At 41.0% G+C, this 14450-nt stretch overlaps 2 protein-coding genes across 3 annotated transcripts in view; both read right to left on the reverse strand.

Moving 5' to 3' along the window:
• The window catches only part of LOC139385080 (chondroitin sulfate synthase 1-like), an 88931-nt gene extending 86979 nt beyond the window's left edge, over window positions 1-1952 (reverse strand). The window contains exon 1 of the mRNA XM_071130125.1: window positions 1257-1952. Within this exon, the coding sequence (XP_070986226.1) occupies window positions 1257-1567 (311 nt within the window). The 5' untranslated portion in view covers window positions 1568-1952. The remainder of the gene's footprint in view (window positions 1-1256) is intronic.
• Window positions 1953-2624: 672 nt separating this feature from the next.
• Window positions 2625-11809, reverse strand: LOC139385081 (selenoprotein S-like). Of its 2 annotated transcripts, XM_071130127.1 has the most exons (7): window positions 11431-11809; window positions 8201-8671; window positions 5924-6055; window positions 5478-5584; window positions 4872-4961; window positions 4349-4421; window positions 2625-3587 (listed from the first exon to the last, which is right to left on the reverse strand). In XM_071130127.1, exons 2-7 carry the CDS (start codon window positions 8292-8294, stop codon window positions 3505-3507), a joined length of 579 nt encoding a protein of 192 aa, XP_070986228.1. In that variant the 5' UTR covers window positions 8295-8671; window positions 11431-11809; the 3' UTR covers window positions 2625-3504. The 2 variants fall into 2 exon arrangements, with proteins under 2 accessions (XP_070986228.1, XP_070986227.1); XM_071130126.1 differs by lacking the exon at window positions 11431-11809 and having other exon boundaries at window positions 5478-5587; window positions 8201-8482.
• Window positions 11810-14450: the final 2641 nt, after the last annotated feature.

Consider the following 14450-nt stretch of genomic DNA (forward strand, 5'->3'; position numbering starts at 1 on the left):
GAACTGTATTTAAATGGGGAATCTAGTAATTAACTAACAACTGAGACACTGCACTGAAAATAAACTAAATGGGACTTTACTTTGGGTCCAAAATAAAGACATGGGAGTGGATGTAACTGTGATAGATATCTCCTTCTCAGGTCTCTAGACGTTCATCATGATCGGTCCATTGAAAGGACATTCGAGGGAGACTAAATAAACTACTCTACTAATTAATCTGATTGAATACAGATATACTTGTATGTCTTTGCAGATGTGCAAACACATTTCCCCTGAATTATATTGAATCTTCCACATGACTGGACACATTAAAAGATAGCACTGTTGAGTCTGCAGGCTGTCTTCTCGGTCCAACCCATAATTTCATAAAACCTTCAGCTTCACATTCACTGCATTTCAGTCGGGCCTAGATGAAAGACATTTCAAGGCTAATGACATTAACATTCCCTCTTTCCAAACAGACATCTCTACATTTAGAGCTATACTAATAGCATCAGTGCTAGTCTACAACGAAACACCTACAGAAACCCCTCACAATTGGAGATATCTTGGATGGAGCCATTGCCTACTCAATCTAATTCAAAACTAGCCTACCAAAGAGCCTACGCAGCTCATCTGATGGCAAAACCATCACCACAGAATGATACAGCTCAATCGTGAAGCGAATGTGTTCAGAGTTGGCAAAGGCCTGAAAACCTGAACAGAAGAGTTTGCCTATTGAAGTACGATTTTTGTAGGGTAAATGTGGGTGTGAATGTTGAGAGCATGTTATAACATAGACCCTGTAACAAAGACTTCTAAATGTCACTTAGGACAAGTTATAGTGACTGTATATCATCTATAATAGTATATCCAACAGGGTTTTGTCTTGGCAACTTCTAGGACATGATCTGCCTAACGTTGAGGTGTTTAATAGCTCACAAGAAAAAGCTCTATCATAATACAGGCCACAGCCACACATGGCATTGATACACTGTTAAATGGCGACTAGCAACATTTGTATCGATTAGATTAATAACAATTTTGCATAAGACTTACGAGTGTAGGCAACATTGTTGAAATTCGGTATCCCTATTTGGCAGAAAACTAGCAACAATATTTACATATGTAAAATGTAGGCTGACAATTTCAGAATGGGGAGAGGAATGAGCAGAACTGATGCGTACAGAAACCCTGGGACAGAAAACTAATAGCTGAAAATGGGATCTTGTTAAAGAGAAAAAGCAACATTCCTTCTATTTCTACACATAACTTACCTATGTGCCGCGATGGCGCGGTTATTCAGGTACTTCTGGGCAGTCATGACGCCGACGTAAAGGAAATTGTTGGACCTCGGAACTGGCTTCTCGGTCGCCGAAAATCCGTTATCTTGCGGGGGCCATAATATCCCACCGAATTCTCTCCTCAGACCTCCGTTCAACCCGCAACCGGCTGGGTTCGCCTTGCGTTTCTGACCGGATTTCTTCAACTCCGTAGCCTTCGGTAAAATGAGTCTGGAAGCCAGGGTGAACCCGACAACCAGCCCCAACAGAACACTAAACCATGCTCTTCGGCTTCGACCTGCCATTCCCCAAAACTTGACCCAACTCCGATTTGCCTCGTAGCCTATTCTCGCTGTTGCCAACACAGCGTCTTTGTAAAGCAATATTGGTTCAATTGTTTCTCCCTCATAAAAAAACGGGGTTAACTCGCTCTCATGGTAGGAAAGCCTCTTTCTTCTCCAACCCGCTTTTGGTCCCGATGTAAGCTGGCTGCTGCATACGTAGCAGTCTCCATAAACCCACCACCTGAACGTACACTCCTCTCTTCATGTGGCCCTACTAATCAGCAAGCATTCCGTCGCTATCAATAAATGACAAAAAACTGCGACCTTCAACAAAATGTATGGTTTCTTCTTCGCCCAGAGACGCGTAGCCAACCCATTCTTTCCACTACCTCGCCATTGTGAGAATGTCGAAAACGCTTAGTAGCAACGCGGCTTAACTGTGTGATTTGACCTAGTGGATACTCCGTAGGAGCGCTCTGACTGGCTGGGGTGTGTGATTACGCAGTGGTCTCAGCTTTTTTTCCTTCCAGTATTTGACGTGCAAGTCTGATCACAAGCTGAGAATGCCCTGGTGATGAGCCGGTGAAAGTGAAAGACCATGCATGCAGACATGCAAAAAAGTACAGAGCAAGCATTGTTGAACCTTGAAATTAAACGTCAGCCGAGTTAATACGCGGCACTGATAGTGAAATGAAAAAGCAATTTCTGAGACATAACCGACTAGGCCAACCACAAAATGCTCTAGAACTCAATTAATGTAAATGGTGTGCAGAAAATTAACATAAGGTTTATAATGATTGTATAAAATTCTTATCAATTTAAGAGCAAGACTACAACAATAATGTATATGACAGCCATAGAAATCAGTGCGAGCTTACCCAATACAGTTACAAACTATGTACCTATACCGTTATGATTGTGGCTTCATTTACATTACACTGCCGCCATCTAGTGGGCAACATGGAGTTGGCAGGTGTATGATTACGCCATTACATTACATTACATTACATTACATTACATTAGCTATTGTGTGTCGTCACAGTCAGCCTCCCCAGCAAACATCATAGATACGTAGACAACTTATCTATAATATCTTTATTGTGATAAAAAGGTGCAGGTCAGTTTATTTCTCAGTAACTAAAATTGCTTGATGATCATTGATATTCCAATAAATTACACGATGACTAACGGTTACATCTGATTTATGTAATTGTATAAAAAGCAGTACGGTGCACAGCACTACTAAAGCCATCTGGCTAGCATCTACTCTCGCAACATGAAGCCTTGGTAGGCAGCGCACATTTGAAAGTTTACACAGATGCCAACCCCAAAAGAAGACAAGAAAACACACATACACTGAAAGTCATCAGCCAAACCCACTAGCACAGGTGCCATTTACAGGAATAGCATCATTAGAAACTGTCGTACTCAGAAGTCCTTCTCAGGTGTCCTGAAATAAGATGATTCAATAAGCCAAAATTTGAATGTGGAAACAAGACAATCGTTTTCAACCACTGGTTAGTTTGAAGTTGTCCAAAGGCATTAAAACAGAAAGGATCCATCGTTATCATGTGGCAACACATTGTATTTTTTGACAATGCTAATATTACTGAGGCAACATGATCTAAAACACAGACAGTTGTGAAACCAATCCCTAAACCCAAACACAGAGAGTTACAAATAACAGATTGATTTAGATCAATAACTAAGAGGGCTTTGAGATTGCTGGCAGCTTCCTTCAGTGGGTCAGTGTGTGTGACTCGGATGGGTCAAATATCAGAGTTCACAGGTCACCTCAGAGTAGGCACAAGTCACACCTAGCCACAGATACAGGGTCAGATATTTCTTCCATCCTCCTAATAGTTCATGTTAGGAACGATAGTAGGGTACTCTGATCCTAGATCCGGGTTAAGGGGGAGATGTCTACCCTGAGCCTGTGGCTCTGACCTCCTTTAACCTCATCCGCCGCCAGCTGACGGCCCTCTCCTTCCTGGTCTCCACGCACAGGATCCACCTCCCTCTCCGCTCAGGGGATTAAAGCCTGAAATACACACAGCAGGGCAGAATGTAGGTTACTGGAACAGAGAGGAGATGGAGGACGCCAGCGTCACCTACCTACTACTTAAAGGAGCAACGTCACAGTTTAGCAATTTTTTTTAAAGACATTGTTTGGATATCCCCCCCCCCCCCAAAAAAAAGCTTAGTACTGCTTCTTACCGGATCATAATCCAAAAAACATCAGTTGCAAGGATGGACATTTTGTATCCCTAATGTTTTTGAAATACAAAATATTAGCAATATTATCTGTTTTCCTGCATCATAATACAGACAGATGTACATAACTAGCAAGACCAACTAGTTGCAGTACAAAGGTGCGTTGCGCAGTGTTCAATTGTTTTTCTTTTGTGGATTTCATTCCTTCGTTACTACTGGTATGTACTTTATATTTGGCACCATTTGCAGGTGGAAATGTTAAATGTATAACATTTGAATAGGTTTCAGTAAGAATAGCAGTGCTTTTAATTTACAGTAGGATTAGTGCCTTGCATGACTATGAAAGTGGCTCATCATTGCATCGAGGCAGAAACGGATCTAGTAGGATTCAGAACCTGTTTAATTACTTTAACAGTGAGCATGACGTCTTACGTTTTATTATTGGGTCACAAGGGAAATACAATCATAAAAATGTAATTACACTTAACCCCTTTTTGTGTTGCTTACACACCCTCCCAGCCATTACAAACATACCTCTGGAAGCCCCCAATTACAATACTGCTCTCATCATCAAATATGTCAACATACCACTGCTCCGTAGGGGCTTCTTGTCAGTCTTTGGTTTCAACACTGTAGTCGATGTGCTGGCCTCTTCAGTGTTCTGAAATGTTACATCATAATAATAATAATTATGAGCTAGTTTCATGTACAGACAAGAAACCTCAGATTTGTTCATGGGTTTCATGTAAGCACTACGACTTATGTAATATGTCTGAGACAGGAGTTTCTTCATGGTCAGGATGGACATGGTCAGGGAAAACTCTGGGTGCTAATCACGACTTATCACAGCCAAGAGATTTCTCTGACCCTGTGACCTGCCCGTAAAAAACTCCTGACTCTGCCATAATATCTATCAAATGATGCATTTACTTAGCATTTTATGTATGGTGGTCCTGTATGAATCAGTTGGTAGAGCATGGCGCTTGCAATGCCAGGGTTGTGTTCGATTCCCAGGCCCACACATATGTGAAATGCATGCAAGTCGCTTTGGATAAAAGAGTCTGCTAAATAGCATATGGTATGTAGGCCTATGATAGAGAAGGCAGCTTACCTGGGCTGTCTTTGCTTTTCCTCTGTAACTCCTCCCCTCTTTCATGCTGTCATACATCTCAATTTTCTGTTGTCTCTTCTCCTCCTCCAGCTATCAAACAAAAGACAAGTACCAAAAAGTCTTCAAGATCAGATTTGGCAGGGACAATGGGCAAACTTGGTTATGGTGCCTGGGGTTTCAGATCGGTCAAAAACGTGACTTTCCTGTGCTTTACATATTTATTTTCACACTATGAGGTTAGAATAATACTGTAAAATTGTGAAAACAATGATAATGTGTGAGAGCTGTTTGAAAAGACCGCCTGAAATTTCCACCTGTTTTGGTGGGATGGCGTTTTGGCCTGTCTGGTGACATCACCAGGTGTTAAACTAGTTAATAGGCCAATAAGAAAGAGTTCCAAACCTCTCTGCCAATAACAGATAGTTTTCCCCTCCCAACTCAGACAGTCCTAGCAAAATTCTTACTTGAGAAATTGCTCTTTGCTAAGAAGCCACGGTCTATGTACGGTCCGTCCCACGGTCTATGTACGGTCCGTCCCACGGTCTATGTACGGTCCGTCCCACGGTCTATGTACGGTCCGTCTATGTGAAAGGTGTCACTTTATACCTGTTGTTGTTTCAGCCTGAAGAGGGCCGCCTTGGCATCCAGCTCCTCCTGCATTCTTCTCCTGGACGCCTCCAGTGCCTCTTGTCTCCTCACTACTGCATTGGGATCTGCTAGATAAAAAATAAAAAAAAGATTGGATGATATTACTGACTCCATTAATTCCATGGCATTCCGAGATTCCGTTCCTGATGTGTCAGTCGCCTGGATGGAATGAGAGCTGGCTCTAGCCTGTGAGTGCCAGTTGGTTTCTGCTTCAGCAAGCTTGTCATTGTCTTGAGAATATGTGGCATTGTTGGAGCTGCAACAAGAATGCTCATGTCCTAGGTAGGTGTGTGTGTGTGTGTGTGTGTGTGTCTGACGGTGTGTCTGCATAAGAGACTAAATGTACTTGTCAAACTCAGTGACTTACTTGGTTAAATAAAAAACTATTGGTTACGGCCACTCACCTTGCACTGCTCCAGACGCCGAGCTGCTCTGTCCCTGGCTGGCTCTCCTCTTACTCAGGTGCTGGACCACCAGGTAGACCCCCACACACATGAACAACAGATACCATCCATATTCTGCCACCAATGGTCCGACTGTGGACAGGAAAGGAAATGATGTTGAGGTCTCAACTTACTATTGAGTGTAAAAACAGTAGAATACATCAGGTGCAATTTCAAAAAAATGTTGTGCATTATTAGCCTTTCTCTTTTAGCCATGTCAGCTAACAATTTTTAGTTTAAGCTAACTACCAACCAATCTATCTATCGAAACAAGTAGTAATCCTGGCCGGCATGAAGGGAACGTGCCCAGGGGCCCTGACCTACAGGGGGGCCCCTATTGATTTTGTTAGTCATGCACACTCATATTATATTAACATGGCATAATTCATTACAAAATGTGTATAAAAAAAATGTTGATCCACTCCACGGCAAAATGGGTAGAAAATGCAGGAAATAAGCTGTGAAACTGCACATTTTTTCTCTGTCCCATGGCAAAATGATTAGAATTGCATGAAATGTGCTATAACATTGCAAAGTTCTCTTCATACCAAAGCGTAGAATTGCAGAAAACTCTACGGCAAAATGTGTAGAACTGCAGGAAATTAACTTAAAACACAACATTTTTTTCTCCAACATCAAAAGGGGACCACAAATGTTTTAATGTTTTCAAGCGATGGCCCCCCCCAATCAAATCTTGCTTAGGGTTCTCAAAAGGCTAGAGCCAGCCCTGAGTATTGAGGCTGTGACAACAAAAAGACAGCAGACAGACAGACCTACAGTATGTTTTAGCTGGGAGGTTTGGTAGGGTGACCGGATTTGGAACGATACAAAAAACAAAACAAAAAGTGTCTAACAGATTGTGAACCCAAATGTGTAAATGTGGTTCTAGAGGGGGGACAATAAATAAAACACATATTTGGTTAGGGTGTAGGGGCAGATTAATGTCATCTTGTTTTCAGGTGATTTGATTATCTACTTACTTTATTTAGACTGATCAGTGTAAAAATTCTCATTCTTAACAATGGGCTAAAATACAGGGTGATTAATGTGATGTCAGCAATAACACAACTGTTATTCCAAACAATTATTTTATTATTCCACTTCTTCCCAATGTTGCCAGCGTAATCACAGATTCAAAATCTGATATGACTACTTGGGTCTTTGAAAATGAATTGTACGAGGCTATGTATTTTTGCAGCCATTCATGGACAGTTTTGAATAGATCATACAAAAAAAGCATTGCTATGAAATGTTCCACTAATCAAATAAATGTCACATTCTAGTATGGGGCACATGCTAGGCAGAGATGGTAGGGGGACTCAACTCATAAACACATATTTTGTCTACATAGAGTAAGATGATGGCCAGAACCCATATTTATATTTATTAGATGTTTCCTTGAAGGTTGGGTGATTGAAGCAGGAGAAATGAAGCAGGAATTTATTCGAGACCTATTTTAAAGAGAATTCACCCAAATTACAAAATACTGAAAACGTTTGTGTCCTTACCTTGAAGGCAGTCTATGGACAAGGAGACTACCATCTAGGATTTGGTTACCCACTGCCATCAACATTAGAATTTCCTGTGCAAAGCTTTGGTGTAGTGATAACACTCCCGTACTTTCCACCTGAGAACAGGGATCAATCCCTGCTTCCAATCTCCTGCTTCCAACCCCTCCACTGTCTCCCCATCTTATTACTGTCTGAATAGTGTCAAACGTTTTTTTTTTTTTATGTTTTAAAAATAATAGCATACTTTACATTTCAGCCACCCAAAATCCCAAAGTCGTAAAATGTTGAGTGTTCATTCAATTTTCTAAGCATCCTGATTCCTGAATACACCGAACCGGTGTTATTCGTTACCCTGGTCATGGGCCTAAACCATGTCAAAATACGTAGAATTGCAGGAAAGAGCTTTAAAACAGTAAAATGTTCTCCCATCTAGGAGTGTGCCAGGGGAAATTAAATTCACATAGCTTGGAGTTATATTTGCTTTCTTCAAAAGTTGGCAGCCCTGTCAATGAATGAGGCGTCTCTGTATCTAGTTATTTTGCTAGCGAGCTACTGTAGCTAGCCATCTTAGCCTACACTAGCTAAACTAGCTACAACCACTGCTACAACATTAGCTAGCTGCATTATTAGCTTTAGTCTTTGAAGGATATCTAGCCAGGCCAGCTAGGCTTGGTAAACAAGCCAGAAAACTGACAGATGTGCAGCTGATATTAGCTAGCCAATTTACCAGTTTGTTGCAGGAAACTTAAATCCTGGTTTCCAAGGGGTGTCTTCTGTATTTCTGGTCCACCTTCGTCCTCAATGGTAACATCGTCATCCATTTCTAAACGTATTGGTGACTCTATAGTCCTCTAATTATGCGTTTCAATGTCACCACAGCTCCAACTAGCTACTTTTCCATGCTTCGTGAGTTGACAAAAAGTGCAATATCCTGGTCTATGTGTTATAAACACCAACCCAGTAAAGATGACGTGGAAGCCTCTCGTGCTTCTGAGCAAGACACCAGTCACACACGAGGTGTCGGCAGAGTCCAATAAATGTATCCTAGCAAGCGGGACTAGATGTCAATACACACTTAGTCCTTTCAAAAAATGCTACACTTATCAAAGTCATGCCGCTTTTCATTCTATAAATTGGAAGGCAAAAATTAAGCATAGACCTGACTTATGAGGCCAGTACAGTTCACTCCACAAGTAGCCTACCCATTCACCCATCTACATTGTAGCACAGTGTGCAGAGTCAGTTTCTTTCAAATAAAATACAATTTGTCATGCTTTGTATGCAACAGGTGTAGACAAACAGTGAAATGCTAATTTACGGGTCATTTTCCAACAATGCAGAGTTAAAGATACAAAATAAAATAGTGGCACAAGGAACAATTACACAGTGAATAACAAAAACAAGTAAATATAGCATGGCTATATACAGGAAGTAGCAGTACTGAGTCGATGTGCAGGTTTACAAGGTAATTGAAGTAGTTATGTACATATAGGTAGGGGTAAAGTGACTAGGCAACAGGATAGATAAGACCGTAGCAGCAGCGTATGTGGTGAGTGTGAAAGTGTGTGTCAATGTGTGTATGGCGTCAGTATGGCGTCAGTATGCATGTGTGCGCGTGTTGGGGTGTCAGTGTATGCATGTGTGAGTGTGTGGGTAGAGTCCAGTGTGTGGGTAGAGTCCAGTGTGTGGGCATAAAGTCAGTGTAAAAAATGGTCAATGCAGGTAGTCTGAGTAACCATTTGATTACCCCCACAGCATGATGCTGCCACCACCGTGCTTCACCTTGGGGATGGGGACAGGTTTCCTTCCGACATGACGGTTGGCATTCAGGCCAAAGACTTTAATCTTGGTCTCATCAGACCAGAGAATCTTGTTTCTCATGGTCTGAGAGTCTTGAGGTGTCTTTTGGCAAACTCCAAGTGGGCTGCCATGTGCCTTTTAAAGAGGCGTGGCTTCCATCTGGCCACTACCATAAAGGCATGATTGGTGGAGTGCTGCAGAGATGGTTGTCCTTCTGGAAGGTTCTCCCATCACCACAGAAGAACTCTAGAGCACTGTCATAGTGACCATTGGGTCACCTCCCTGACCAAGGCCCTTCTCCCCCGATTGCTCAGTTTGACCGGGTGGCCAGCTCTAGGAAGTATTGGTGGTTCCAAACTTCTTCAATTTAAGAATGATGGAGGCCACTGTATTCTTGGGGACCATAAATGATGCAGAAATGTTTGGGTACCATTCCCAAGATCTGTACCCTGACACAATTCTGTCTCGGCACTCTACGAACAATTATTTCGACCTAATGGCTTGGTTTTTGCTCTGACATACACTGTCAACTGTGGGACATTATAAAGACAGGTGTGTGCCTTTCCAAATAATGTCCAATCAATTGAATTTACCACAGGTGGAATCCAATCAAATTGCAGAAACATCTCAAGGATGATCAACGGACACAGGATGCACCTAAGCTCAATTTCGAGTCTCATGGCAAAGGGCCTGAATACTTATGTAAATGTGATATTTCTGTTTTATATAATACATTTGCAAAAATGTTTTTTAAAAAACTGTTTTCGCGTTGTTATTATGGGATATTGTGTGGAGATTGCTGAGGATTTGTTTTTATTTAATCCATTTTAAAATAAGGCTATAACGTAACAAAATGTGGACAAAGTCAAGGGGTCTGAATACTTTCCGAAGGTACTGTAACTGCTACATATCAATACAGCATTATGTACTGAACAAAAATATAAAGGGCAGGGGCAGGAGCAGGGGCGCAGCCATGAGTGGGCTTGGGAGGGCATAGGCCCACCCACTTGGGAGCCAGGCCCACCCACTGGGGAGCCAGGCCCAGCCAATCAGATTGAGTTTTTCCCCACAAAAGGACATTATTACAGACAGAAATACTCCTCAGTTTCATCAGCTTTCCAGGTGGCTGGTTTCAGATGATCCCGCAGGTGAAGAAGCCCTATGTGGAGGTCCTGGGCTTGAGTGGTTTCACATGGTCTGCGCTTGTGAGGCCGGTTGGATGTGTTTCCAAATTCTCTAAAATGAGGTTGGAGGAGGCTTATGGTAGAAAAAGTTACATTTAAATATCTGGCAACCGCTCTGGTGGACATTTCTGCAGTCAGCATGCCAATTGCACACTCCCTCAAAACTTAAGACATCTGTGGCATTGTTCTGGTGACAACTTTACATTTTAGAGTGCCCTTTTATTGTCCCCAGCACAGGGTGCATCTGTGCAATGATCATGCTGTTTAATCAGCCTCTTGATATGCCACACCTGTCGGGTAGATGGATTATCTTGGCAAAGGAGAAATGCTCACTGACAGGGATATAAAAAATGTGTGCACAAAATTTGAGAGAAATAAGCTTTTTGTGCATAAGGAACATTTCTGGTAACTTCTATTTCAGCTCATGAAACATGGGACCAACACTTTATATGTTGCATTTATATATTTTTCAGTAAATAATTTCCCATGTTGCATTTTACTGGCTTTTTCCCACCCGCACGCAATATGAATATCGGGTGGCGACTGAGGCGACCAGGTGAATTTTCCATACCAAAACAAAACCATTTGCGAACCACTGCTGGATGTTTAGCATACAACTGTTTCCTTTTATCTTAGTTCAATTTGACAAGGTAAATAAAATGAAATAAAAAGGTGATTAAAAAAACGAGTTCTCTCAGATAAATAGATTAGTGTTACATACTGTTTTTTGTTTTAAGCCTTTCACAAACCTTATCCCTAAACTATCCCTTAACCCTATCCCTAACCATTCAGAATTAATGCCTAAAATGACATTTTAGTTTCACTTTGTGTAGAGTTTGATTTACAGCTAAGATAAGGCACCACATGGCAAAATTAAAACATCGTGATGAATTCTGCTGACAAATTCTGTCTGCAGCAGTTTTGTCACCAAGTATCACACATTTTTGTGCGTTCCTGAAAATAAAGGATTTACTACACAGGCCTTAGTTGTTTTTTCATTGTCTTGAAGGAATCATTTCTGTGATCTGTTTATTTGTAATCTACTGTTTGTTATGTTGCTGCAATATAATGTTTCATTGTCAAATAAGATCTTTTTTTCACAAAAACATAAGCGAAAGTGAAACCAGAAAGAACACACCTCACCCTGCAGTGAATGCGCTGTCTATCTCTACAGCAGCCTACATATTTGTTCATTCTTTGATGGCCAGCAGCAATGGCAGAAGCATACTCGTTCTCTCTGCTTGTTGAGCTAGGAAACCATGATGTCCCCAAAGTACAAAACAAGTTGATCAAATATTTCCAGAGTAAAAAGTCCAACGGTGGTGATTGTCTAGTTGAAGTCTCAAATGGACAAAGAGCAGTCGTGCGGTTCCGGACAGAGGAGGGTACGTTTTATTAATGTTCACTTGTTTTTCCACAAATTATACAGGTTAATGCGCATATTGAAATCAAAGGCATAAGTGTCACGTTCTGACCTTAGTTCTTTTATTATGTCTTTGTTTTAGTATGGTCAGGGCGTGAGTTGGGTGGGTTGTCTATGTTCCTTTTTCTATGTTTTGGGATTTCTGTGTTTGGCCTGGTATGGTTCTCAATCAGAGGCAGCTGTTTATCGTTGTCCCCGATTGAGAATCATATTTAGGTAGCCTGGTTTCACTTTTGAGTGGTGGGTGATTATTTTCAGGTTAGTGTTTGTTACCACATGGGACCGTTTAGTTTGTTTCACTTTGTTATTTTGTATTTGTATAGTGTTCAGTTTGTCTTATTAAAATGGACACATACCACGCTGCAAATTGGTCCGACCTCTCTTACTCCTCATCAGAGGAAGACGACGAACGTTACAATAAGGTTGTTTATAAGATATACTATTATGAAATAACAACTCTCATTTATTTTCATTGTCCTAATGGAAGGATCAAATGTAAACTAAAGATGTGAAGCCACTTTCAGACATTTCACATCTAAAAACACATGATTTTTGTAAAATTGTACTTTTGTTCTTTCACATATAAAGATTGAAGCGTCAACTTCAACTCCCATGTTAAATCAAAAGGACATTTAAGTTACGCAATTAACACATTTGGAGCCGCATGGTTTTCTGAAATGTGTATTTTCTGTACATTTAAATGGGAAAATATATTTGGTTTTGAATATGTTTTCTGTAAACTATTGTAGGCTTTTCCTATGATAATTGCATTTCGCTACACTCGCATTAACATCTGCTAACCATGTGTATGTGACAAATAAAATTTGATTTGATTTGATTTGAATTGGGTCGGTCCACCAGTTGAGTGCCTTTTGGGTGGTGTAACTTGGTCCTCAAATTTTTTGGAGAAAACTACTCCTTATGTGTCAAATAAAGTAACAGGGTTGACGATTTAATCTTAAATCAGCCATGAATTCCCTTGTGACAGAAGGAATGGATGCTTGTTATATGCACAGGGAGGGGCAATTGAAATCAAGCTTGACCAACGTTAAAACATTTCTAGCCTGTCTATCAATGGGTAACAGTGTTGACGTGTTATGCTCGACCGGCTATTTTTTTCCACCACAAAACATCCAGCTCACCTGCTTCCTGTTTCTGGCCATTTTGAGCCTGTAATCAAACCCACAAATGCTGATGCTCCAGATACTCAACTAGTCTAAAGAAGGGCTGTTTTATTGCTTCTTTAATCAGTACAACAGTTTTTAGTGGTGCTAACATAATTGCAAAAGGGTTTTCTAATGACCAACTAGCCTTTTAAATGAAAAACTTGGATTAGCTAACACAACGTGGCATTGGAACACAGGAGTGATGGTTGCTGATAATGGGCCTCTGTACGCCTATGTAGATATTCCATTTTAAAAAATCAGCCGTTTCCAGCTACAATAGTAATTTAGTTATTTTAATGGACAAAAAAATTTGCTTTTCTTTCAAAACAATACATTTCTAAGTGACCCCAAACTTTTGAACGGTAGCGTATATATGATGGGATGTAAAGACCTTATGGACAGTGTATGGATAGAATGTGGTATATCTGAAGAATACGTAGGATAGAATAATATTTGTACAGCTATTGGATAGGCCTTGACTAGAATACAGTATATTCATACGAAGTAGGTAGAACAGTATGCAGCATTATCAAAGTGACCAGTGTTCCATGTCTATGCACATAGGGCAACAGCCTCTAAGGTGCAGGGTTGAGTAACCGGGTGGTAGACAGCTATTCAGTGTCAAAATTTCTCTCAATGGTGCATCTGTAAACATTTGTTTAAGTCTTAGGGGCCAGTATTATTCCAAATTCAGCAGAGTAACCTGATCTCTGGGCAGCTGAATGACTAGGCTAGGGCAGAGACTGTATGTAATGTAGAGAATCCCTCACAAGCTTCAGACTGTTTGCCAACAGGAAGAGGCTTCCAGAGAATTCTGAACAGCAGCCACAGTTTATTCTAGTGAAGCAGGTCAGGAATAAAGTGAAAGTTGAAAGATTTCATCACACCCTGCAGTAAACATCTATGTCTACTTTTTTAAAACTTTCTGCCCCCAATGTTCTTACTAGGGTAACTTTGATGTATCCAGAGTCCATGTCACCACAAATTGAGGCTGTTGGGGGGGGGGGGGGGGGGGGGTGCAACTCAGGATTTGGAATATTTTTTTAATGACTTGTACCCTCAGTGTATGTTTGATTTTTATTACTTTATGCCCCCAATGTTCTTACTAAAGTACCCTTTGCCATTCCTGCAGTCAACTACCAAAAGCACCCTCTTTGGCCTCAAGAGTTTGGCCTTGATATATATACACTGCTCAAAAAAATAAAGGGAACACTTAAACAACACAATGTAACTCCAAGTCAATCACACTTCTGTGAAATCAAACTGTCCACTTAGGAAGCAACACTGATTGACAATACATTTCACATGCTGTTGTGCAAATGGAATAGACAACAGGTGGAAATTATAGGCAATTAGCAAGACACCCCCAATAAAGGAGTGGTTCTGCAGGTGGTGACCACAGAC

Source organism: Oncorhynchus clarkii, chromosome 26, assembly GCF_045791955.1.
Source record: "Oncorhynchus clarkii lewisi isolate Uvic-CL-2024 chromosome 26, UVic_Ocla_1.0, whole genome shotgun sequence".
Classification (NCBI taxonomy): domain Eukaryota; kingdom Metazoa; phylum Chordata; class Actinopteri; order Salmoniformes; family Salmonidae; genus Oncorhynchus; species Oncorhynchus clarkii.